The 25406-nt window shown below is 36.5% G+C and overlaps 1 protein-coding gene across 1 annotated transcript; it reads left to right on the forward strand.

The window, feature by feature from the left end:
- Positions 1-13994: 13994 nt before the first annotated feature.
- LOC113325178 (ATP-dependent DNA helicase PIF1-like) lies at positions 13995-15113 on the forward strand. The gene has a single exon (XM_026573392.1). It carries the CDS (start codon positions 13995-13997, stop codon positions 15111-15113), a length of 1119 nt encoding a protein of 372 aa, XP_026429177.1.
- The last annotated feature ends 10293 nt before the right edge of the window (positions 15114-25406 follow it).

Here is a 25406-nt window from a genome sequence, read left to right on the forward strand (position 1 = left end):
CTTTTGTATATATTTTGCTAATCCAATATGATCTCGGCTGACATATGTTGGATTTTGCCTTGAATAACGGAGTTCTAATATTGCTTTCGCCGAAATCGGGTATTCTCTTTCCTTTTTCTCTACTCAACATGATCCTCTTCATATGTTGTATTATAATTTTTCCATATTTTGAAACATTGAGGACAATGTTTAGTTTAGGTTTGGGGGTTAGAGTAGATACCACGATAATATGCCATAATTGAAAACGAACTCCTTCTTTTTGAAAAATCGAAAAAATTCAAAAAAATAAAAATTAAAAAAAAAAACATAAAAAAATGGAGCTCATTTACCTTGAAATGTTGACTCTTGTGCAAATATGTATTTTATTAGGAGTCTTAGTCTAGATATTTAGGCACCCTGATTCTAGCACAATTCACATAGTGATAAGAAATTTGCACGCGCACGATCTACCAATACATGTATGGCCTCGATCTTCAAGGTGTTTGATAGGAAGTCACGATTGCCAATCACTTTAGAATACTGAACGAAACTTGACTAGCTTGTTCTTTGGTTGGTTGGGATAGAAGGTGGAGGTTACATTAAGAAAGACAACCATCGAATTTAACTGGGTGCATCAAAAAGGGCTACCTCTTGCAAAGTGTCATGTAATTTTTTGTTTCCTTTTGTATATGTATCAAAAGTGTTTCTTGTCAAAAAAAAAAAAAAAAAAAAAAAATATCAAAAAATAAAAAAAATCAAGTATTTATCAATTCCATCCTCTCTTGTTCCAAAAATAAAAGAGAGTAGTCAATGTAAATAAGAGTCATGTAAATAGTCATTTTGTTGTTCATTGTAATAAGCAAGGAGGGTGTATGCCATTGATGTACAACGCGAGTAATTGTGAAATACCTCCAACTCATTCACAATTCTCGTAAAGTCCGGACAGCTAGCTAGATTTCGACCTTGGTTCTTAGCCTGAGAAACTATCTCTTGGTGATTAGTAGTCATAACTTCAGATCTTTCTTTACACATGTGTAGATACACTTTACACTCTTATCACATGTCTTTTTTGTTTATCAGTGCTAGGATTGTGCCTTGATAGCTAGATTGACATCTCCATTTTGCTGTGAGCTTAACTGACTTGCACATGTCACATTTGATGGAATCTGAGCTTATATTTTGACCTAGAACTTTGTAGGTACGTCTGCAAACCTTCACGAGACTTCAACTCGTCCACTAGGGACACTTAGTGGTTTAAAAGGCTTAGTGCATACGCTAAATGCATTCGAGAGACCAGCGACAGTGGTATAGGTAGGATTTCCTTAGTTTTGTTTTACTTGAGGACAAGTAAAATTCAGGTTTGGGGGTATTTGATGAGTGCCAAATATTGTATATATTTATCCCTTTTTGTTGGCATTTAACTCATCTTTTGTGCATTAATTCTACATTTTATCCCATATTCTGTATTTTCATTGTTTTCAAGAATAAATATTTTTCTTACTTAATTTTGCATTTTTAGGTAATAAATAAAGTTTGGATGAATAGCAGAGCGGAAAAGAGCAGAAAAGTAGTGAAAAGCCGGAAGAAACGCAAGGAGACGCAAAGAATGGAGCGCACGTCCAAAAAGCTAGGAATGGGCTCAAGAAGGAAGAATTGTTCTTAAAGAAGATATGGGCTTGGCATACCCAAGGCCCAAAACCCTTACCCAAACCCATTTTCTATATCCATACCCGCCTCCATTCTCAGCCGTTAGATCGGATCCATTCATCATCCAATGGTCGCTTCTTCATCGTTCATCAAATCTGAAGTCCCTGCAAAACACCATAGTACCTAAATTCCAAGCCTTCGATTAGATCACATTTAGATCCTACGGTCGCTTCTTTGCCTGCGCATCAAACCTCGATACTTCCGCTTAACACTACAACACCTAACTCCATCTGGTGTCGTCAATTTTGTTGTATCTCATAATCCAACGATCGCCACATACCTCTCCATCGTAGCCGTTCGATTCAATCTATATGGGATCATCCAACGCTCTTTACTTGCTGTTCATCAAAACTCGCTACACCCGCTCAACACCCTAGCAACCGAACCCTATTACCCCAAAACAAACGGACCCTTCTTCTCCATCGGGTTCTTCCTCTCTTCTTCCCAAACAACAGAGAGCTGCTCTGCAACTCCATCACCTCCACCAGCTACACCTTCTTCTCGAACCACACCACCACCACAACCACCCGACAACATCACTTTCTCCAACCCTCTAGCCTAGTTGCTTTTTCAAACCCACATCTCTCTGACCTAGGTGTGGAGTTGATGAAACAACTCGAGCTAGGGTTGCAGAGGCGTCAATTGAAGCATGAGAGAGGAGCAGGAAGGTCAGAAAAAGCATGGGTCGAGCACATGGGAGACAAATTCAGAAATCAGTGAGTTTAATTTGGAATTTAAAAATTAGGGTTTGCAAAATTGGGGATTTTCAATTTAGGGTTTTGTTGTAAACTATAAATAGGAACTGATGTAGGATGTTAAAAGGTGTTCTTGGGATAGCCAAGTTAACCCCCAATTTGGGTTTGAGTAGGTTTAATTTTAATTTCAATTTCAATTTCTATTTCAATTTCAATTACACTATCAGTATTTGTTCTTCACTGTTAAACTCTGTTCTGATGTTATGTTCATGTTCTTGTGTATGTTAATGTTCATGTAAATCGCCATGTTTGTTAAGTTCTAATTCACCACTAGGGTGAGAAGACCATTGAACCATGTTGGTTAGCCATTTGGGTTACATCCTGTTGAGCTCAAAACACTTAGGTTAGTGACATTCCAAGGGTTCACTGGCTTGTGATTAGTGGTGCTTTAAACAGACCATTAATGCTAGGGGTCAGTGATAGTCTGAGGGATTAACAAAGCCATATTAGTTAGAGGCCTAGAACCTAATTGACCTGTGATTGTTTATGCTTTAATCAGATAGGCAATGCTAGGGGTTAATCCAAGGACTTTAGGTAGTTAACTAGACACATGAAAAGGTTAACCTAGGTGAACTAGCTAGGTGAAGGGAATTCTCATCCATCTCCATACACTTCATTCCCATCCACAATTTCTCTCCCATGTTCTGTTTTGGTTACGTTTTTCTTATTCTTTGCCACTGCCTTTGGCTCACTGCCACTGAATTTTCTTTGTTTCTTTGTCTCTTAACTTCACTGCCTTTGTTTAATTTCCACTATCACTTAGTTACTTGTTTAGATAACTTTAGCTTAGGAAGATTTTAGCTTACTCACACCTTGTCTCTGTGGATCGACCCTGCTTGCCCTGTTCTATACACTAGACCCTGTGCACTTGCAGGTATAATGTTTGTGACTCTTTTAGAGAGCCACCACTGCGTACCCAAATTTAGTTTGGACTTTGAACACAAAAGTGAAATCTGTGAAGAATCAAATATGGTTTAAAACCTTTTAGCAAAAATGTTCAAAGTAATTCTAAGCCTTTAGAATTAATTCATTTAGGCCTAGATGGCATGAGTTCAACCCAAAATCACTGTGGTAAAAGATGGTTTATAACTTCCGTAGATGGTTGTATGAGGTACTGTCTTGTATACTTTCTTAGGGATAAGGATGATGCCTTAGAATCCTTAAGATGTATAAACTTGAAGTTCAAAACCAATTAGAAGCCTTGAACATAACAACTGTATCCTTAAGAAGATGATAATTGTCATGTTGATTAGTTCAGAATTACCTGCGGCCTTGTGGGGGGAGGCAGTCATGTTAACTAGTATATTCTGAATAGAGTACCCTTAAGGAGAAGATAAAACTCCATATGATTTATGGATAGGTAGATGACCTTCTTATGAATGCGTCGAAGTGTGGGGGTGTTTGACTAAGTTTGCCATTCGTCTTCCTAAAAGAAGTAGATAGAAACCAAAAATGTTGATTGTGTCTTCATAGAAGGTATGCTGAGTATACTTCTACATATAGATTTTTGGTTGTGTGTTCTGATTTTTCAGACTTTGGTGTGATTTTTTCTGACTTTGGTGTGATTACTATTACATAATCTAGGGATGCTGAGTTCTTTGGAGATGTTTATTCTTAAACCTGTACCTCATTAGAGATGTGTTGTTGATCTTTAGATTTATTTTCAAATAGTCAGAACTTATCTTAAAGGAAGATGAAGTTACGGTTGAGTCTAAGAGAAGTAAAAAAAAAAAAAAAAAAATTAGACTTGAGACTTCTTATGAAGCCAACTTCATAACATGCCTAGCTTAGTCTAAGCACCGTACTTGTAAAGAATCCTTGATATCTACTGAAACCCAATTCTGGTAAGAAGCTTCATTTAGTGAAATGGACTCAGTCCGTCAGAACCTGACTTGGGAGGTTTATAGTTTACCTCCAGAGAGTAAGACCATGAGATGTAAATGAGTCTTTAAGAGGAAACATTAGGTATATGGAACTGTAGAAAAATGTTAGGCTAAGTTGGTAGCTAAAGGCTATAAAATAAAAGAAGGTGTATATTTCCTTGATTCTTATTCACATGTGACGAGATTTACTTACGTTGAGATGCTAATTGTTATTGCTGTCATAAACAAATTAGAGATACATCAGATGGATGTTAAGACAACTTTTCTAAAATCGTGAATTAGATAAAGAAATTTACATAGACCAACCTGAGAACTTTGTAGTGAAAGGTTATGATGACAAAGTTTTTAAGTTGAACAAAATTTTGTATGGTTTATAAAATAAGCACGTAAACAGTGACATGGAAAATTTGATCATGTGATAATGTGTAGTGGATTTAAGTTAATGAATCTGACAAGTATACTTACAAGTAACTTGGTAAGGATGCATGTGTGATTGTATGCTTGTATGTTGATGATATGCTTATACTTGATACAAACATAGATGTGATTAATTCCACTAAAAACATGCGCTGAATGAGAAAGTTGACTTGAAAGACTTAGGCCCTGTTGATGTAATCTTAGGGATGAGGATTAGAAAATAATCTAACATATGTAGTCTTAGTCATTCTCATTTTTTTGAATTTGTGATTAAGAGATACAATCAGTGTGATTGTAAGCCTTCTTGTACTCCGTACTATTATTATTGTAGACTCAAGAAAAAAGGGTAATGGAGTATCTTAACTTGAATACTCAAGAGTTATAGGATGTCTGATGAATTTAATGAACTGTAAGAGTCCAGACATTGCCTATATTGTGAGTAAGTTAAGTAGATATAATTGTAGTCCAGAGCAATAGCATTCAGATGCACTGAGTAGAGTATTATGGTACCTAAAATACTCTATTACCTTTTATTTGATTTATCAAAGGTATCTTGCTGTCCTTGAGGGACTTTGTGACGTAAACTGGATAGTTGACTCAGAGGAGTCTAAGTCTACGAGTGGATATGTTTCACTCTAGCATCATGGTTTGTTTTTGGAAGATTTAAAAACAAACATATATTGCTCAATTCATTATGGAATCTGAGAGTATTGAGTTAGATAAAGCACGAGAGGGGGCCGAGTGCCTAAGATGTTTTTTAGAAGACATTCCTCTCTGGCATAGGCCTGTGCCAGCTATATCTATACATTGTGTTAGCCAAGATATAATAGCTAAAGCTGAAAATAACTAATCTCAATCAGCGGTATTTCCATTGATTGGATAAAGTCCAAGGAGAATATCCCGCAATCTTTGACGAAAGGTTTATCCCAAGAGATAGTTATAAATACATCGAGGGGGAAGGGGCTTAAGCTCATAAATTAAACTTGCCATGAAGGATACTCAACCTTGCTGACTGAAGATCCCAAGATCAAGGTTTCGAATGATACAACTAATTTGTGGTGGGTAAAGGTAAACACTATCAGGGAATTTTATTCTCTGTCCCTTCCCTATGGTGTAGACGTGATAGTGTGATATGTGAAGGATGACTTTTAAGAAGTCTTAATGAGTTCTATAGTTTCAATTTAAGATTGAAGTGGAGTGTAGTAGTAACACTCTTTATGGAAACTCACCTATCTGAATGAGGAAGTGGGCCGCTTCCTATGAGAATATAAGCTTTGATTCTCTAGAGCATTCTGAGAAACAGGATATGTCCAAGGCCAAATTGGACAAAACGGCACGAGCTTGGAAGCAATCTTGGAGATATCACCCGTGGTTGTTATCACGAATTACATCAAATGCTAGCAGTTCAAGACATAGTTCACTGTCTCTAGCAAGTAATTCCGGTAATATCTCACTAAGCAAAGGTTCAAGACCTCATAGACACCTCTGCCTAAAATGGTATTTCTTGCGCTTTTTATGTGATTTTCGTTTTGATGGTTTTGGTATTACTGGAACTTAGGACCTAAAGGTCACTAAGGGTTCATTAGTTCATGCTTTTTCACTTTGGTGAAAGATACCTATAGTCTCACCATGTGAGAACTAAAGATGAAAGCTCTCAATACTATTATGATTTATGCAATCCATAGTATGACCCTGGGGTCAACACACTTTTGTGTGAGGGAGAGGACGTAGAAATGACTAGTATGATTTCAACACTTGCACGATCAGTCTGTTTGGATCGTGAGGTTGGGATGTTGATTTACCAAGATCTATCTGTGTTTTCATGTTTTATTGAGTTTTCATTCATGTGGGGGATTGTTGAAAAACGATTAATAAAAAAATAATTTTTTAAAGTTTTAATAAAAAATTATAATTTATTGTTTTATTTTGTGAATGAAACTTTTTAGTCCCACATCGTGGAGTTTCCAATTTTTAGTAGCTTTAAGAAACTATATAAACCTTTTAGTCCCACATCGGGGAGTTTTTGTTCTTAAGTTGTATTTGTTAATTATATAAACAAATTCATTATTTTTGTAAAATCTATGGGAAAGGGGTTGCTCTATATTTTAGAGGAACCCCTAAGGGAAAATATGTTATAGCACTTCTTAAGAGTTCGCGATTTTCCTTAGCGGTTTTTTCGGAATTGCCAAGCTCAAGTTGAGCATCTACTACATATGCTAGTAGTAGGTGTAGTAGGATGTTTTATCCTGGAGATATCCGTCCTGTGAGGGCTATAGCATCACTCTTGAGTGTAGCCGGGCGCTAATGTCTTAAGGGCAACGTGTTGAACACGTGACTCACTCTGTTTTCCCAACGTTTTGCCTTGTTGCTGTTGTGGAGATATGAGAAGCTCGTTCGTTTCGTCAATCGATCAATTCCATTATAAAGGAGATAAATATCAATAACTTTTGCTTATTTTTTTCTTTATTTTAATTACTGCACCCAACATTTATCTCACCTTGCCTCATGGTTGCATATATAGTATCGTATATTAAGTATTACAGACTTTCAAAGCCATAGCCACAAGTCATAGGAGAGGGTAGGCGCTCGAGAAATAATCTTGGATTTACTGCACGCGTACGGTTTAGGGTCTGACTCATGGGACTGAGGTGCTCAAAAGTATGTATAAGTTAAGGAAGAGCTTGCAGCTACTAATGAGATGGTAACTTTTGGATTTTGGAGTTCGTACTTTGATCTACTGTGATACTTCGTCCAAGAAATATATGGTAAAATCTTACATACATTACTTGATGGCAGGCATCTGTTGGAGAACACCACTTTAACATTTCTTTGAACCTAACTCTCATTTTTGGTTTCCATTAATTCATTACTTTCTAATCTTAATTTTTCCAGTGCAGAAACAAAAAATACATATGATGCTAGAAAGACACTTGCTGACAGGCACTTGGTAGAGGATCAGAAGAGCGATGACGAAATGCTACCATTTGCCAACGTAAGTGAAAACAAAGACGAGGGTGAGGAAACTAATGACGAAATGCCACCATTGGTCCAAGATACTGATGACAAAATTCCTCCATGTATTGGTAAAAACGAAGGTGATAATGACGAATAAGGATCAAGAGATAGAGATTGGACACCACAGTCCTACCAGGGAACTGTAGACAGCGGCATTTTCTGTCCTGGAAAACTTTTCGGGTGGATCTTGAACACCACAAGCAAACATCCATGAAAATGGTCATTATAATGAACTAAGATGAGCGACATAAATGTGCAAAGGTCCTTTAAAAGCAAGAACTGTACTATTGAGAATGTAGACAAGAGCTTCCCTAAATAGATTGGAACTATTTCAGTTCAGTTTTTAATTTTTATTGGAGTGTTTCAATTAGATTTGGATTTAATGAATTTGGATCATGTTTTTAGCCTTAGAAAACTATTCAAGTGTTCAAAATTTCTTTCTTACTCAGAATTTTATTCTTAAGCTTTTTATGAAGCTCCAATAACGTTTTCTACAACTTACGTAGTACAATTAGCTGAAATAAATTCACAGTTGGTAACACTGCTTATACAGCCTACATGAAAAGAACGTAAGCATCAATTTTTCTTTGGTCTTCTGATAATGATTGCATGAACATGGTTCCGCGCATGCCAAGTTTTGACATATAGTGATCAGAATCATCAGACGAGAGAATGAAAATCTAGCAAACAAGCCGCAATGTAACATCAATCAAAATTAAAACATATTCTTTCTTATGTTTGGTATTTTTTTATTATACAATTGCATATAAACATCTTCAAGTGGTGATTGTGATTGTGACTGTGATTCTATCAGGAGATAAATTCATAGCATTTTTTACCTTAACTACGAACACATCACGATAATACCAGTCAACTTAATGCAACATAATTAAAAGGAATTATAAATAAAAAAATCTAATTAGTATCAAAAATATGGCATACCGGATTTAAGCATTTCGAACGTTACAATTTGGTGCCTCTTTTATAATTTTCCTTCACAATTATTCCGCCACCTTCAAAAGATGTTGATGTGTAGGGTTTTCACATTCTCACTTCCAATAGCGTTGTTGATACCAAACCCATCTAATAAACTCACGCTTTCGATGGTTGTAGAGAGGAATCAGGGAACAATGGATAATCGTGTTCAAGGTTTGTATGCCTGACATTGCAAAGATGATTGTTTTTTTAATCATTCACTGTCGAATTTTGGAGCTCAGGAGTACATATGTGTTTTTTTACTAATTGTACCGGTGTCTAGATTTTTCTTTGACGTGTTCATGAATATGCACCTGTGTTAAGTTTCTTTTTGACCTGTGTTTAGATTGTTGATTGATCGTGTTATGGTTAACATATCTGCAGGGGCAGTTTACACACCATTCCTCAATCTCATGCCGAAGAAGACGACTCAGAAAACTGTGAAGGCATTGGTGTTAAAGATGTAGAAATTTGAGAATAAGAGGAGTGGGAAAGTATGGAGTCTTGAACTTCATCTTATTGACCAGCATGTGAGTATTGTTTTCTTCTCATGGTTGTATATTGGTCGTATGTAACTTATAAACCAAGCAACTCTGCTTTTTTTTTTTTATTGTCCTACTGTTACCTCCAACATTAGGGAATCCTCCATGCATTCACAGCGAAAATAAAATAATCAATCCTTCTTTATATAAAGGAGCAAGTTAATGCTGACGTGTCAACACCACATCCCATTAACGCTGCCGTGGCGGAACCACACTCCCCTCAAAATTTCTCGAAAATTATGCAGCCACGTGAAATATGATGAAAGGTTTGTTCCTTTCAACGAAAACATTCGTCCGCTTTGTTCTTTTTGTCAAATTACTTTCGATAACCAGAAGGCACCGATTGGTATTTGCCTTTTGGGTAAAAGAAAAGCAAAACGACACTGCTATTCGCCATTTTCAAAAAAGACAAATTAAAATTACATTTATATTCTTCCGAAGAAAGCATCCATTTGATGTCTGATAAGCTTGCCCTAAATTGACAAAAGGCGTGATACAACTGCAAGCTTGCAATGGAAGCACTCACCAAACAGCCTGCGGTAGATGCCAGAGCAAAACGAAAACAAATTATCAACCTCAGTAGAAAAGGTGTTGCGAGACCAAAGAGACAAGAGGAAAATAATCACCTGAGGACGACCTATTCAAATACAAAGATGGCCGATTGCACATTCTATGGTAAGCTTGCAATGGATAAAAATGAACAACATCCGGTCAATAGAAAGCTCCCAATGGATACGCTGAAACAACAGACAGCAGTGGATGCCAGAGCGAAAACAAAAAAAAAACTATCAATTTGCGTAGAAAATCTGTTTCAGCAACTCTTGGCGGAATCGAAAATAGTATGAGGGATACCTATTCACGTTCCGTAATCCATATCGACGGAACAGTCAATATAAAGCGTGCAACAAATACACTGAAACAACAACCTGCAGTTGATGCCAGAGAAAAAAGAAGAAAAACCATCGATTTGCGTGGAAAAGGTGTTTCGCCAATAAAACAGATAGAAAATAAAACACTCGGCGGATTGAAAGATCGTATGAGGACTACCTATTCGCATTCTATAGTCCATACAGACGGAACGGTCAATACCAATACAACCACGGCCGTCTGCACAATCAATTCATGTACAATAGGGAACCCAAAATTAAATTCCGAAACAACAGGTGAACAGACAATCCTATGCTAGCTTATTGACAACACAATATTAATAATAGTAATTGATCAATAGATCTCTAATATGTCTGACAGAAGGAGAATCAAGCCAAAGAAGATTAAAAAATAGGAATACACTACATGCGAGAAGATCATCTTCGCAAAACTTAATTTCAGGTACAATACCAAAACCTTAAATGTTGCCACATTTAACGCCATATCCCCAAGTTACTCTTCCACCATCAGTTAGGTAGAAAATTATTAACCAATCCCTTTATACAGGAACAATAGATAAGGTATGGAATTTTGGCCCTCCGACACATACATGCCCTAAATGTCATGCAATTGTTTGGTACGAGGAGAGAAATAATAAATCTCAGACAACTAAGGAACCTGAGTTCTCAATCTGTTGTTCAAATGGTAAAGTGCAACTGTCGTTATATCGAGATCCACCACCGCTGTTACAGAATCTGTTGGACTACCAAGGAGGAAACAGATCTAGACACTTCAGGAATAAAATTAGGGCGTATAATTCTATGTTCGCTTTCACATCAATGGGAGCCATAATACACAAGATCAATAATGGTCGTGGTCGAGCTCGTGCACCATACGCTTTCAAAATAAGTGGACAAAACTACCACAAAATGGGAAGTTTGTTGCCCACAACGAGAACCGATCCCGCATTTGCACAACTATATATATATGATACTAAAAACGAAGTTCGTCGTAGAATGAGTGCACCTGGTAAGAAAAAAGAAGGGGATTTCGAACCTGAATTAATTACAGAGATGATCTCCATGTTAGATGAGCACAATGAACTAGCGAAAGTGTTTAGGATGGAAAGAGATAGGTATGATGCCAATGCCTCGGAGAGACTGCGAATTAAAATCCTTGGAGACCGCCAGGCAGATGGACGACAGTACAATTTGCCCACTTCAAAAGAGATTGCTGCACTTATAGTTGGAAACGGATCTGTAAATTCAACAGAACGGGACATCGTCGTTGAGGACAAAAACACAGGAATCAAAAGAATAAGTCAATTTCATCTGAGTTATATGGCTATGCAGTACCCATTGTTGTTTCCGTTTGCTGAAGATGGATACCGAACATACATCCAACACGCAACCAAAAGAGGTAAAAGAACAAAATTAACTCTTAGGGAATATTATGCTTTTAGGTTGCAACAGAGGCATAGTGAAGGACAAACATTGTTGCGGGGAGGCCGTCTGTTTCAACAATTCGTAGTGGATGCTTATGCATGCCTTGAAGAAGAGAGATTGGGCTTTGTCAGAAGAAGCCAAAAAGTGCTAAGAGATGAGAACTACAAAGGTATAAAAGATGCCGTGAGATCTGGCCACAAAGCTAAAGCTATAGGAAGATTGGTTTTGCCTTCATCATTTACTGGAGGACCGAGATATATGGCACAAAATTATCAGGATGCTATGGCAATTTGTAGATGGGCAGGACCACCGGATCTTTTCATTACATTTACATGCAACCCAAAGTGGAGAGAGATACAATATTTCCTAGACCTAATTAATACCTGGCCAAAAGGCTCAAGACAGACCTGATATTGTCGTTCGAGTTTTCAAAATTAAACTCAACCAAATGATGGATGATTTATGCAAAAAAAAGCATTTCGGGAAAGTGAAAGCATGTCGGACTAATACTAACCCGTTTCGTATTTATTTCAAATTAAACTTTATATGTGTCTCATCTTTTTTTTTTTTTCTTTTTTTATTTAACACGTATGATACAGCAATTTATACAGTTGAATTTCAGAAAAGAGGCCTGCCGCATGCTCATATCTTGTTATTCTTACACGAAAGTGACAAACCAGTGACACCATCAGATATAGACAACATTATAAGTGCAGAATTACCTGATGAGAAAAAAAGATCTACATGCATTTGAAATTGTTAGCCAGTACATGATTCACAAACCGTGCGGAACTGCAAATCCATATTCACAATGCATGGTTAAAAATAAATGCTCCAAGCACTATACAAAATGATTGACCACTGAAACAACCATTGATGAGAAGGGTTTTCCAGTTTATAGAAGAAGAAATATTAATACCTCAAAAATAATTAATGGAATTGCTTTGGACAACACTTGGGTGGTTCCATATAATAGGGATTTGGTTGTTAAATATGAAGCCCATATTAATGTCGAGCTCTGCAACAGGACAACATCGGTGAAGCACTTGTTCAAATATGTCAACAAATGAGGGGATAAAGCAATAACTATCATCGAAGACAAGTCAACAAATAAAAATACAGACGCTGCAGAAAATGATGCAAATAACAATAATGACACAGACGTGCCAGAAAAGGTCAAGGTCGATGAAGTAAAAACATATCTTGATTGCCGATATATCTCAGCATCAGAAGCCTGTTGGAGAATTTTTGATTTTAACATACAATATCGACGCCCAACAGTTGAAAGACTATCCTTCCACCTACTAAACGAACAAACAATAATGCTTCGTGAGACAGATAACTTGGAGGAAGTAGTGTCAAGAGATGATATAGAGACAACAAAGTTCACCGAATGGATGGAAACAAACAAGAACATTGAAGATGCGGGAGAGCTTACATACGTCGATTTCCCAACGAAGTGGATTTGGGATACTGACACTAAAAATTGGAAAAGGAGACAAAGGGGAAAAACAATTGGACGAATAAATTTTGCGCACCCCTCGGCTGGAGAAAGGTTTTATTTACGAACGTTGTTAAACATCGTCAAAGGTTCTACATCATTTGAAGACATTCGAGCGGTCAATGGGTTACTTTATCCTGATTTTAGGTCAGCATGTCAGGCACTTGGTCTATTAGAAGATGATAATGAGTGGCATCGGGCCATTGAGGAAGCAAGTAATTGGGAGAGTGCTGAATCGCTGCGAGAAATGTTTGTGTCAATACTACTAATGTGTGAGGTGTCTAATCCTTTATAATTGTGGAACAAACAATGGAGGTTGCTTTCAGGTGATATTGTATGGCGGCAAAGTTGACTATTGGAGGACAATGACCTGAAACTTTCAGAGGAGGAGATAAAGAATCTGACATTATATGAAATTGAGAGAATACTGGATCGAGATAATAAGCCACTCAAACACTTCAAACTACCATCACCTAACCTAGAATTTCGAGCCAAATTGGAAAATAGATTTATCAGAGATGATATGAGTTACGATTGCACTTCACTTGCTAACGAGTCATCAAACATGTACAATCTTTTGAATCTACAACAGAAAGAGATTTTTGATATAGTGGTAAATGCAATTCAAACGGAAAGTGGTGGAATGTTTTTCGTATATGACAGTGGTGGAACTGGAAAGACATTTTTGTGGACAGCCATATTGGCGAAACTCCGGTCACAAAGGAGAATTGTATTGGCAGTTGCTTCATCTGGAATCGCGTCATTACTATTACCGGGAGGCAGAACAGCGCATTCACGGTTTAAAATTCCCCTTACACCAGATGAAACTTCAATTTGTAATAGCTAAAAATAAAGATTTGGCAAAATTAATCCAAAGGGAAGAATTAATCATATGGGATGAAGCACCAATGATGCACAGAAACGCACTAGAAGCTGTTGACAAGACATTGAAGTTCTTAATGGATGATTCAGATAAAATATTTGGAGGGAAAACTGTATTACTTGGTGGAGATTTTAGACAGGTTTTACCTGTAATTCGTGGAGGAACAAGAGCAGATATCGTCAGTGCTTCAATAAACAGGTCGCGCCTGTGGAGTCATTGCCAAGTGTTCAAATTAACAATCAATATGCGTATAAGGAACAAAGATGCTGATACAGTTGAGCTTCAAAAGATAAAAGAATTTGGTAAATGGGTACTTGATCTTGGTGATGGTAAACTACCAACAACATCTACGAAAGAGGGAGAAGAACCAACATGGATTAAAATACCGGAGGACCTTTTGATACCATCACTCCATGATCCTATTCAACAAATTGTGAACAACACTTTCCCTAATATGCAACAAAGCTTAGAAGATATGAATTACCTTAATTCCAGATGTATCCTTTCTCCGAATAACGAATTTGTTGACGAAGTAAATTCTTATATCGTTTCAACGATACAGTCTGAAACAAGAACATATTTTAGTGTTGATTCCATCAGTCCTACATCGGAAGCAATAGAGAATCAAGATATTCTATTCCCAGTTGAATTGTTGAATTCACTGAAGATTTTTGGATTCCCAAATCATGAATTAGAGTTGCGGGTTGGTGTTCCCATCATGCTTCTAAGAAATTATAACCAAAGTATGGGGCTTTGTAACGGCACAAGGCTTATAGTCACTAAATTGGCAGCATGGATTATAGAAGCTAAAATTATTACTGGAAACAACATTGGCAAGAACGTATTAATCTATAGAATAATAATGGAGACAACTGACACTAAGTGGCCATTCAAACTAAGAATGAAACAATTCCCTATCAAGGTTTGTTTTGCCATGACAATCAACAAAAGTCAGGGTCAGACTTTAGAACATGTGGGTGTTTATTTTCCCAAGACTGTATTCTCTCATGGCCAGTTATACGTTGCTGTCTCTAGAACAACTTCTTGCGAAGGTCTCAAATTTCTAATTGTCAACAAGGAAGGTGAACAAGAGGGTTACACACAAAATATTCTTTACCAAGAAGCATTTAATAATTTTCCTTAGCATATCAATTAAATGACAATGTATTTGCAACTGAAAGTATTATTTGTTGTAACATACCTCTGTTTGATCATGACCTATATTACAAAGTTATATCGATTATTAAATTACTTTGTCACATTGGTGTTCAATTATTTGAATTATATTAAATTAGGAACATGTGCTTAATGGATCAATATATAATCAAGGTTCCACGATATGCAATCATCATCCACATTATGTAACTCCGACAGAGTTATTTACACAAAAACTCCCATTTTCCAAGCCAGTCACACACCCATATCAGAGCGATTTGAAATATTATTCAAGTTGGGCGCGTATTAAAATAAAATCTAAAGATAATAAACTTTTTTTTACTTAATCATATGTTTAAAAAGTGGTTAGTTTTTTTCTCGGAAGTTAAAAAAGTGGTGAACTTTTATCCTAATCAGAAGTTAAAAAAGTTGTTACTTTTTTCCTAAAAAAAGGTGGGCGGAAAATGTGAGCGGTTAAGATTTAAAGCCCTAAAAAAATCCTGAATACGTGGAGATATTTATTTTATCAAAAAAAAAAGTCAAAGGAAAGGAAAAAGAAAAATCGAAAAAGTCGTTATAATTTTAAAAGACACATCGTTATACGAAAAGATACATAACCGGTCACAATAGAAACGAAACTGATTGGAACAGACACGTCTCTCACTGGAGGGACTCAAACAACATATATTTAAATGATTTCCTAACAGCCTATCACATCAATTCAAACAGTTTCTTTGACAATAAACATTTTGCCTAGAGACAAAAACATATATATAATGGAGACATCACTGAAGAAATCAAACAAAAATACCTTTTATGGGAAATTAAGGGTTACAATTGCAAGGCTCTGGACTGAAACCAAAATACCGAGTGCAGAAGTTATAAACTTAAGCATGATTTTAGTCGACATAGATGTAAGAATGATACTGATTTAGTTGAATTTCTATTTCTATTTGTGTATAAATATCTATAACGGAACCTGCTAACAACCGTACACACTTTTCAGGGAGAAGCAATGCATGCAATTGTGCCTAGGAAATATATGACAATCTTCTCAGACCAATTAGAAGAAGGAAAAATCTATGAAATACAAAATTTTAGTGTGGTCGACGGTAAGACAGAACATAAGTTTTCATTCGTAGAATTTGAAGAGCTACAAGACCGAGATGGAAACAACACATACTTAACAGGTATTATGGCTTTTTCCAAATACCATTTTTAGATTGACTCTTTTGTTTAACAGATATTTAAATAACCCAATCTGTTGTAGATGTATTTGTAATATTGATCCTTCCTCACCCTAGCATGCATCTGCGTTCCCTGTATTGGATATAATTAAAGAGATGATCATATATATATATATATATACAGGGACGGAGCTAGAATTTTTTCCAAGGGGGGCTAACATACAAAACACATGATTTAGGGAGGGCTTATTAAAGGATTATTCTTCAAAATAATAAGAACATCAAGGAGTCTTTACTGAATTAACAAAAAAATAGGGGGGCGGGGGCCACCCCTAAGATGCACATAGCTCCGTCCCTGTATATATATATTATTTTTGTTGTGAATGCATGGAGGATTCCCTAATGTTGGAGGTTATAGTATGACAATAAAAAAAAAGTAGAGTTGCTTGGTTTATAAGTTACATACAACCAATATACAACCATGAGAGGAAAACAATACTCACATGCTGGTCAATAAGATGAAGTTCAAGACTCCATACTTTCCCACTCCTCTTATTCTCAGATTTCTACATCTTTAACACCAATGGCTTCACAGTTTTCTGAGTCGTCTTCTTCGGTATGAGATTGAGGAATGGTGTGTAAACTGCCCCAGCAGATATGTTAACCATAACACAATTAATCAACAGTCTAAACACAGGTCAAAGAGAAACTTAACACAGGTGCATATCCATGAACACGTCAAAGAGAAATCTAGACACCGGTACAATTAGTAAAAAAACACATATGTACTCCTAAGCTCCAAAATTCGACAGTGAATGATTAAAAAAACAATCAGCTTTGCATTGTCAGGCATACAAGCCTTGAACACGATTATCCATTGTTCCCTGATTTCTCTCTACAACCATCGAAAGCGTGAGTTTATTAGATGGGTTTGGTATCAACAACGCTATTGGAAGTGAGAATGTGAGAACCCTACATATCAATATCTTTTGAAGGTGGTGAAATAATTGTGAAGGAAAATTATAAAAGAGGCACCAAATTGTAACATTCAAAATGCTTAAATCCGATATGCCATACTTTTGATACTAACCATACTCTTTTTATTTATAATTCCTTTTAATTATGTTGCATTAAGTTAACTGGTATTACCGTGGTATTCGTAGTTAAGGTAAAAAATGCTATGAATTTTTTTATTTATAATTCCTTTTGACCAAAATGTCTGCAGTTCTTAGCAAAATTTTATTCTTAGTCATGTAAAGCACATGAGAGCATTATTTATTTGCTTTTTCAACTTTGAGCATTAACCACGCCAAGAATTCTGCTATTATAATTGGTAAAACCATACAAAATAAAGGGTACCAGAACTCAATTTGTTGTCCGGAGAAGAGTTACCTATTAAATATCTGAGGTATGCCTGTTGGTGCATCTTATAGGGAAATGAGTATAAAGGATCCCGTTAGCGTACTGTGTGTGTGTGTGTCTGTCTGCTTTTGCTGCTGGTTCAAGCTAGATATCCTTCACTTTCTTATGCAGATAACTTTTCTAATATGCCATATTTTTGCTTTCTCAAAAATAAATAAAAGTATGCCACATTTATCTTTTTTTGGTTTCAAAAGTAAAATATTTTGTACCACTTTCTGATTTGATATTTCTGTACGTAGGTTGCTTTCGGGGAAAAAATATTGGAAAATAGCACTAGCTACATTATTGACATTACATTTGCATCAGTGCTAAACTCATGAGGTAAGTTTTGGAGTTGAAAGGTTCACGAGGTGTGCGCTTCTCACGTTGGTGGGACTGCATTGACTCCCGTGATGGACTCAAATATGAAGTAAGATTTACTTGAAAACAGTGGATTATGAACTTTTTTCAAATAATGCATGTAATCCGAGAGTGTAAGCTAATATTAGCTTCATAGCTTTGCATTCCGTTAAATCCGTTCAGGTATTGTTTCCCCATCCTCACAGTTTCCAGTGGATTGTGTTTTATCTTTCATTTATTACCGTGACTATTATCAAGACTAGGATAATGCATCTATATTCTGATTTACATATAAACTAATTTGGCTTCCCAATAATCTACGTATAATTTTAAATCTTGTCCCCTAATTTGGAGGACATGATAAAAGAAATACGTATTTCGTTCCTTTTATCATATTTTATATTCTTGGTTAAATTTGAGAAGTCATGTTCAATCGTGACTTATATGGAAGTAGCATAGTATAAAAGAAATACTGGAGTTGCATGTTGAGATGTATTATATATCATTATTTGAGGAAACTCAGTTGTGGTGGTAAACTCAGTGGTGGTGGTGGTAAACTCAGTGGTGGTGGTGGTGGTGGAGACGTTGGAGTGGAGATGTTGCTAAAGTTAGGGGTAGAGAGGGTTTTGAGCTGGTGGCTGTCATATTAAAGTAAGGCGTAAAAAGCTTACAATGAAAAAAATGGAAAATATACGAAATTAAAAGGTGAGTAATTGAAATTCTGATAAAGCTCTGTGATTTTAGCAGATGTAATCAGTGATGGAAAATATATTAATAAAATCTCCCATGTTTGTCAGTTGAAGTCCTCATTGAAAGATTATGGGAGAAACTCACAAGTATAAATTACCAGTGTAGGAGGAACGCTGCCATCACTATAATTGACCTTCAGAGTCCCTATTTTTATTTCTTATTTTTCAGAAAGTTGTAAGTTTTCATTGTAAATCTCATATTACTTAACTAAAGTTGGGAAATTTATGTGTTTGCCCAAATGCTCAAGAGCTTGTTGTACTACAAGTTGTGATAAAATGTGTTAAATTCCAAAATCTTAGAGAAGAATATCCATTTGACCCCCTTCAAAAATGAGGGGCACATGTTATTTCAGTGGTGCAATGAGAGGTTCAGAGGTTCTGATGAAAATTTGTTGTTCGAAAAGCTGGTGTTGAATAGTAATTTTGCGAACAATATATAATTTAGAGAAATGAAATAATTATATTTTGTAGGATAGTAGAGATCATAATTGTGTTCAATGATGGCTCCATGGAGCCTATCCATTCATGCGAACAGTTAGAGATTGTATTTAGGAGTTTCGCAAAAAAAAAATCGAAAAACTTACAGTTATCTGAGTATGAGTTATATATGACTACATAGTTGGGATGTTCTGTTGATTATTAGTTGACTTTACTCTATTTTCTTACAAATGAACTGGATATTATCCTTCTAAGTAGTGCAACAAACTATAGCTACTGTGCTGCCATGATCAATCTTGCTATCTAATTTGAAGAATGTGCCAATTCAACTTACACCTACCTTAAGGTTTTCACTTGAAATGACAAAAAGGGAGACTTTGCGGTGAATGTTACAAACATCTAATTGGTGATTTGTTGAAAATGGCACGGCTACAATCCAGTAGAGCATGGAATAGGTGATTCGCTGTGAATGACACAGCTACAACCCAACCAGCTGTGAATAGCAGTGCTACAAGCTTACAACCCATCGTGTTATGGATAATACTATGCATGGGAATTTTATGGTTTGTATTGGAATTAGTTATCCAAGCCAAATCTGATTGCATTTGTACAATTTAACATCTTCGGCTCATTAGCGCTCTAAAAATCGGAGGATTCTAAGTTGTAGAGTGTCAGGTTTAAGAACCAAATGAAAAATGTTTAGTGTACCTATATATAAGAACAATTTTTGTTGGTAATTTACTTATGATTTGACCAAGTTGATAATATAAAAATAATTTTTGTTGGTAATTTACCTATGATTTGACCAAGTTGATAATTTGTTAATGTATTTTATGGATGAATTGGGCTTTTTAAGTTTGCTTGCAAATTTCGAAGAAAGTTATGCGTTTATGCAATTGCGGAATGTAAAGAATGCTCAAGAGCTTGCTACACTATAAGAGTGATAAAATGAGAGAGGATATCCTCTGGCAGTGAAGAACACCAGGTAAAATCAGTCTTCTTATCTTGCTACGACCTTTCAGACTACATTTTTGAACTTCTAATAATTGTGGTCCTTTAGTTTCATGTAATATTGTCATAATATAAACCTATTTGGTTAATATGGTATACCCCATTCCAATTTTCCTGTCTAAATGATGTTGTTTTTCCGGTTCATATTGTACATAGAGGTGTTTTTCGACCTCTGATTGCCACACTTGAATCTCCAGATCTACAAGATGTACAAATGATGTGATTTGTTCATATTGTACAAATGATGTGATTTGTAGATAGTGGTAAAAGTGGTTCGATTCTCAGACTTGCGAAGGATAAAATATAGACTTAAATTCTAAAACTAAAAAATGTCACAAACTCAACCAAAGATGATATCAATATTAAAAGAACATTGAGGCTAAGATTCCACTATTTTCCAAGTTCAAAGTCATTTAATCCCAATATTTATATTTATGCAATTTTCTCGTTCAAGTTGATTCTAACTATTGCAACAAGTAGATTCTCAAAATAACAAGTGTAAATCCGAAGCATAGAACATCAAAAACCTAGGTCCAAGTATGCTCTATCAAAAGAAATAACAATTGCTTAACAAAAATCATTCAAACAATTTTCAACCAAGGAAAATAATCATAAAATAATTGCAAATAAATAAATAAAATAGAATATACCACTTCTAGTTGGAAATATAGCTTCTTATATCGCCTCATCAATGGGGTTTAGCTCCTCATATTAATCACTTAAACAAAATATTTGTTTATGGTTCAAAAGTTGATTAAAAGATGAAAAACTATAACACTGATTATTTGCAACGGTGTAATGGCGTTGCAAAACAAAGGACTGATTGTTACAAAGAAGTCACTGTAGAAGCAGTAGCAGAAACATGGGTTTTCCTGCAACTTGATCAATTCAGCTCTGTAGTGCTACAAACTCCTCTGCGACTGCTCCAATAACTTCCTAACCTTCCCTGGAACTCGAACACACCTTTTATACTGCTCAGAAACCTAAAAATAGCGATTAATTCTCTCTTTTTCTTTTCGTGCAAGCCACGACAATAATCTTATCTGCCAACTTCCTTATGCGTTTCTAAGACTTCCAAATCATCCTAAACTCTTCCTTAGATAGAATCTCACCTTAGGAAACAATATCACGCCTTTAGTCTCCCTGAAATTCATAAAATAATTCCACACAGTTTTCGTATACAACTCAACCTCTGTTTCTTTTTTTTCCGGATTATCCAGCCCAATTTGATCCATTTCAGCGCACATACCAAGCATGTTATGCTCAATCACGTTCAGGCCAACAAATTCCAACGATTGAATCTCTCTAAAACACCCTAGAAATCCAACCCAAAGTCTGGTATGCAACCTGGTTCTTTTTCCCGCCTTTTTGATTTTTTGAAATGTTGAAGATGACCTCCCCCTATCATGTGCTGGTCTCCCTTTAGAAGCTTCCTGGAAATGGATGCCCCTTAGTAATTTGTTACCCCTTATCCATTTGAGGGGTCCGAATAGCAAGTGCCCTCCGGGGGTGCCCCGCGCAACTTTTCGAGCAGATTTTTCCAAAAATGTTTATTGGCCAAAAACCTACACACATAAACACCACATAAGTACAAAAATGAGCACTATCAATATATAGAATCGAGATAAATTAGATACAAAATGTTCTATCAATACCCCCAAACCTATTATTTGCTAGTCCTCGAGCAAAATAAAATAAATAAAATCCTAACTCACTGACGCAGGCATCGTCGATTGCATTTAGCGTATGCAATAAGCCTTTAAACCCCTAGTGTCCCTAGTGGCGGTTTCTCGGAGGGCTTACCAGAGGTATACCCACAAAACCTTTACTCCAGACCCTAGCTATCTACACAGAACCTTGGAAGCACTAAAGAATCTCCTTGGTTGGCATACTTATTGACTACAGGAGGAAGTACCCTGATGCGAAATTCCAATTGTTGTACACGAGTTTGCACTCAAGCATACTAAAATTCATATAAAGTGAGAGCTCTACTCAGATAGTTGCACTATGGACATCAATATCCGGAGTCAAACTAATCACATGGATAGATCAAGAATGGATATAGAAAAACATAGATGGTTTTGATGTTTACTAAGTGAACGGTTTCCCATATCTGTCTGAAGGCCTCCGCCAAAATGAACCTATCCTAATGGATGAGATACTAGTCTGACTAATATCAACACACTGGCATATACAAGGGAACCAGTGATTGATAATCCTAACTCTAGGTCAACACAGCTGGCATATACAAGGGTACCAGTGGTCGACTTTATTGAATTTTTTTTTTCCTTTGGTCAATTTTTCTTTTTTTTTTTTTTTTTGGTATCTCAATCACTCTAATTCACCCTAGCATTGGTAACAACTTGAATCGTGAGCCCCACCTAATCACTTAGAGTAACATAGTTTAAAAAAAAAAAATAAAATAAAATAGAAGTGAAAAGGACTCAACGAGATATGGTGAAACTATCATGTTATTTCTAACACCTGAGCTCTGTGCTTTTATGAATAGACTCTTCTAGATGTTTCCATCTAATCAGATTGGTTCCTCAACTCCTACAACCAAAATGCTTCCATCCACTTAGGTTGGTTAGTGCTATCCTTAATAGCATAAATTTCTAGGCTCTGGAGTTTATTTAAAAAAAAACAAAAGTTTCACCCCACCCCCAAACTTAAATCTAACATTGTCCTCAATGTTTCGAATGAAAGACAATAAAATATAAGTAACATGAGGAAATAGTAAAGAGAGAGTTCGGAAAGATAGTACCTGGGTGAAGTGAAACCAAAAACTGACAAAAATAATACAACATACAAATCGCCTCGATGGTCAATCAAGGGTAAACAGGGTCCTCCAGAGGGACCTCCTCAACATCACCTGTAGGAAAAGGCTCTAAAAAGGGCTTCAATCTCTGACCGTTAACCTTTGAAGAACTAGTACCATCTGATGTCTCAATCTCAATAGCGCCATGAGGAAAAACAGTACGGACCACAAAAGGACCGGTCCACCGAGAGCGCAGTTTCCCGGGGAATAGATGCAAACGAGTGTCATACAGAAGAACTTTTTGACCTGGAGAAAATGACTTCCGTAAAATATTCTTATCATGCACAAGTTTCATTTTGTTCTTATACTCCTTAGCACTATCGTATGCATCTCTACGAATCTCGTCCAACTCATTGAGCTGGAGCTTTCTGTGAGCTCCTGCCTTGTCAAGTGAAAAGTTTAACTGCTTAATAGCCCAATAGGCTCTATGCTCTAACTCAACAGGCAAGTGACATGCCTTGCCAAATACTAAACGGTAGGGGACATTCCAATGGGTGTCTTAAACGCAGTACGGTAAGCCCATAAGGCATCAGTAAGCCTCGACGACCAGTCTTTCCTATTGGATTAACTGTTTTCTCTAAAATACGCTTAATTTCCCTATTGGAAACCTCTACCTGACCACTAGTCTGTGGGTGATACGGGGTAGCTACTTTGTGGGTAATACCATATTGTTTCATTAACAGAGCAAACGGTCTATTACAAAAGTGTGAACCCCCATCACTAATTATAGCTCGCGGTGTACCAAAACGTGTAAGTATATTCTCTTTCAAAAACTTAATTACGACCCTATGGTCATTTGTTTTACACGGAACCGCCTCAACCCACTTAGACACATAGTCTACAGCGACAAGTATGTAAAGATAACCCAAAGAATTAGGAAATGGACCCATAAAATCAATGCCCCACACATCAAAGACCTCAATCACTAAAATAGGGTTCAAAGGCATCATATTTCTACGGGAAATGGTTCCTAACCTCTGGCAACGATCACAAGAAACACAATGACTATGGGAGTCTTTAAACAGTGAAGGCCAGTAAAATCCACACTGCAATATCTTAGCAGCAGTCTTCTTAGCACTAAAATGACCCCCACAAGCATGTTCATGACAAAAGGAGAGAATACTGGACTGGTCACTCTCAGGTACACATCTCCTAATAATCTGGTCTGGACAATACTTAAACAAATAAGGATCGTCCCAAAAGAAATGCTTAACCTCGGCTAAAAACCTAGAACGATCTTGTTTACCCCAATGTTGAGGGGTTCGGCCAGTAACAAGATAATTCACTATATTTGCATACCAAGGTGATTGGGAAACAGAGAACAATTGTTCATCAGGAAAGCTATCCCTTATAGGAAGGGAATCACTAGGGGAACTAACAACTAACCTGGATAAGTGGTCTGCTACTACATTTTCAGCACCCTTTTTGTCTCTAATGTCTGGAGAAAATTCTTGTAACAATAGGATCCACCTAATCAATCTAGGTTTGGTATCCTTCTTAGACAAAAGGTATTTCAAAGCAGCATGATCAGTATAGATTACGATCTTAGAACCTAATAGGTAGGATCTAAACTTATCCAAGGCAAACACGATGGCTAACAGTTCCTTCTCGGTAGTTGTATAGTTCAATTGGGCATCATTCAGAGTTTTGCTAGCATAGTAAATCACATGAAGTAATTTGTCTACTCGTTGACCTAACACAACGCCTATAGCATAATCTGAAGCATCACACATAATCTCAAAGGGTAGGTTCCAGTTGGGTGCCTGGACTATGGGAGCGGTAGTGAGTAAATTTTTAAGCTTCTCAAAAGCCTCTAAACAAGCATCATCAAAGACAAACTTAACATCTTTTGCAAGCAAATTGCAAAGAGGTCTAGAAATCAAGCTAAAATCCTTAATGAATCGACGGTAAAAACCTGCATGCCCTAGGAATGACCTAATGTCTTTTACGGTTTTTGGGACCTGTAAAGTCTTAATAAGGTCAACTTTGGCTTTGTCTACCTCTATACCCTTTGAAGAAATGATGTGCCCTAAAACAATTCCTGATTTAACCATGAAATGGCATTTTTCCCAATTAAGCACTAAATTCTTTTCCTTACACCTAGTCAACACTAATGTCAAATGATGCAAGCACTCATCAAAAGATGAACCAAACACTGAAAAATCATCCATAAAGACCTCTAAAAACTGTTCTACCATATCAGAAAATATGCTCATCATACAACATTGAAAAGTCGCAGGGGCATTACATAGCCCGAAAGGCATGCGTCTATACTCGAAGGTACCAAAGGGACAGGTAAAAGTGGTTTTCTCTTGGTC

This window comes from Papaver somniferum, chromosome 11 (genome assembly GCF_003573695.1).
Source record: "Papaver somniferum cultivar HN1 chromosome 11, ASM357369v1, whole genome shotgun sequence".
In the NCBI taxonomy this organism is placed as follows: Eukaryota; Viridiplantae; Streptophyta; class Magnoliopsida; order Ranunculales; family Papaveraceae; genus Papaver; species Papaver somniferum.

What these genes read in the sequence shown, in the direction of transcription:
- LOC113325178 (XM_026573392.1), top strand. Translation starts at nt 13,995, where the DNA reads ATGATGCACAGAAACGCACTAGAAGCTGTTGACAAGACATTGAAGTTC.